Source organism: Cryptomeria japonica, chromosome 1 (assembly GCF_030272615.1).
Source record: "Cryptomeria japonica chromosome 1, Sugi_1.0, whole genome shotgun sequence".
Classification (NCBI taxonomy): Eukaryota; Viridiplantae; Streptophyta; class Pinopsida; order Cupressales; family Cupressaceae; genus Cryptomeria; species Cryptomeria japonica.
This window is the reverse complement of record NC_081405.1, coordinates 546,993,450-546,995,455: the sequence shown is the minus strand read 5'-3', so window position 1 is coordinate 546,995,455 and position 2,006 is coordinate 546,993,450. Positions and strand designations below refer to the sequence as shown.

The 2,006-nt window shown below is 39.2% G+C and overlaps 1 protein-coding gene across 1 annotated transcript; it reads right to left on the bottom strand.

The window, feature by feature from the left end:
• Positions 1-410: 410 nt before the first annotated feature.
• Positions 411-779, bottom strand: LOC131858058 (uncharacterized). The gene has a single exon (XM_059210948.1). The coding sequence runs from the start codon at positions 777-779 to the stop codon at positions 411-413; it is 369 nt and encodes a 122-aa protein (XP_059066931.1).
• Between the last annotated feature and the right edge of the window lie 1,227 nt (positions 780-2,006).

Sequence of the window (2,006 nt, the reverse complement as noted above, 5' to 3'; positions counted from 1 at the left end):
GAGCCGATCAAGAATAGAAGTTGAGTTGAGAAGAAAACTCAACAAATTCTAGAATAAAATCATGCAATAATCATCGTGATTATTTCAAGTCATGTTTAAACAGATTTCCCCATCATGAAATCTATTACATTAGTGTGAGCCATAAATCCGCCCAATGTGACTTAGCCGAGCCCAGCTATTGCCTTCATCACCACCAATGACATTCGTCTAGATGATAAATAGAAAATTGCCTTTCGCGATATCGGTACTATGCCAATAAGTATCATCATTATTTAAACCCCCTTGAGACTGATGACAAGGCCATATGAATTTGCATGGCAACCCCAACCCATGATGGGCGGGTTTCCCCTCCAAATTCAAAATTTGAAAATTGATTCTCTTCATCTGATAATGATTAGAAAGGCTCGTCATTAAGACTTAGTTTTTTCTTTCTCCAAGATCTCCTTGGTGGTCATTGGTAGCAAACCAATGTTCCTCCAACATCGTAAGCCATCTTGCAACCTTCCAACAACAACCAAAGAGTTAGCAGCCACATTCCCTTCTTTGAAAATGTGGTGGATAGTGAAACAGTCAAGGTTAGCCAGAAACATTCTTGCATCCCTCAAAATAGATTCCACTTTCCAACCCGCTACAGATCTACCACTGAAAACTTCCACAATTACTTTAGAATCACCTTCAATTTCTAGTTGTCTGATACCTATAGCAGTGGCAAACTTCAGGCCCCATAGGAGAGTCATTCCCTCAGCTTGAGTGACAGTATGATTCTCCAGGCTACCCATATAGGCAACAATAGTAGTCCCCTGATGATCGTGAATAACACCACCTCCCACTTGGTAGGTATTTTGAGCTGACCCATCAAAATTTAGTTTATACCAAGAGGAGTTTGGGGCTAACCATTTGGTCCTTTTTCTGTTGATCTTTGAAGTGTTATTGAACAGTTTAAACTCTAGGGGGAGCTTCCAGAGTTCCACAATTATTTTATTAGTCAACTTAGGAGGATTGGAGGGGTTTTCCATCTAGTCATAGATATATTATCCATAAGCATTTTGAAACAGCCAGAAAAAACATTATTAGGGGAGGTTTTAGCATCTCTAAAGATTATGTTATTTCTTTCTTTCCAAACACTCCAGTAGATATGAGGAGGGATTTTCCTCCTTAGTTGAATAACTAGGGGGTGGTGGGTAGGAGGTGACCATCCATTAACAAACAGTTGAATGTTATCACAAAAAATCCATTGTATACCACGTTTTTCAAGGGTAATATTTCCCACAAGTGCACTGCGAAAGGGTAGTGGATGAAAATATGGCCTATAGATTCCTCCTCAGCTTTACATAAGATACATTTGTTGGGAAGTTGGAATCCCCTCCTTTTCAAATTGTCCCAAGTCAAGTTTTTTTCATGCATAATGGACCACCAGAAGAAGTTAATTTTTGGAATAAGCTGTGGGTTCCATATCTTTTTCCAGTAGTCAACATCATCAATGGGTCTCAAGAGTTTTCTGTAAGAAGACTTGACCGAGAACTCCCTCGACTGGGTCCCTTTCCCGATGAATCTATCCTCATGGGGATATAAAGGTACCCTGCATGGAAGCATAAGATCCCAAAGATCAAGGGTAGTAGGCAACATGTTAGTTCGATCAGTAAAGATCAAGGAGATGTTCTTCCACTTTCCTCTTCCTGACACAATATAGTCAACAATATAATCACCAAAGTGATCCTTTAGGGAATTGATTTTTTGATAGAATCAAGATTCAGTGAGAGGTTTGTCATCCAGCCAAGAGTCTTCCCAAAACCTAATCTTCCTACCATTTCCAATCTGCCACTTCAGTCATTCTCTAATAACAGATCTAAGTTTTAGGATGTTGTTCCATAATTTTGACCCATGAGGTAAGCCACCAAAACTCAAATTAAAGAAGAATTGTTCCCTTTACAAATAATTAGCCCTGATAATGTTACACCAGTATTCCTCACCTTTACTTAGGGTCCAGACCACTTTAGAAATTAAGG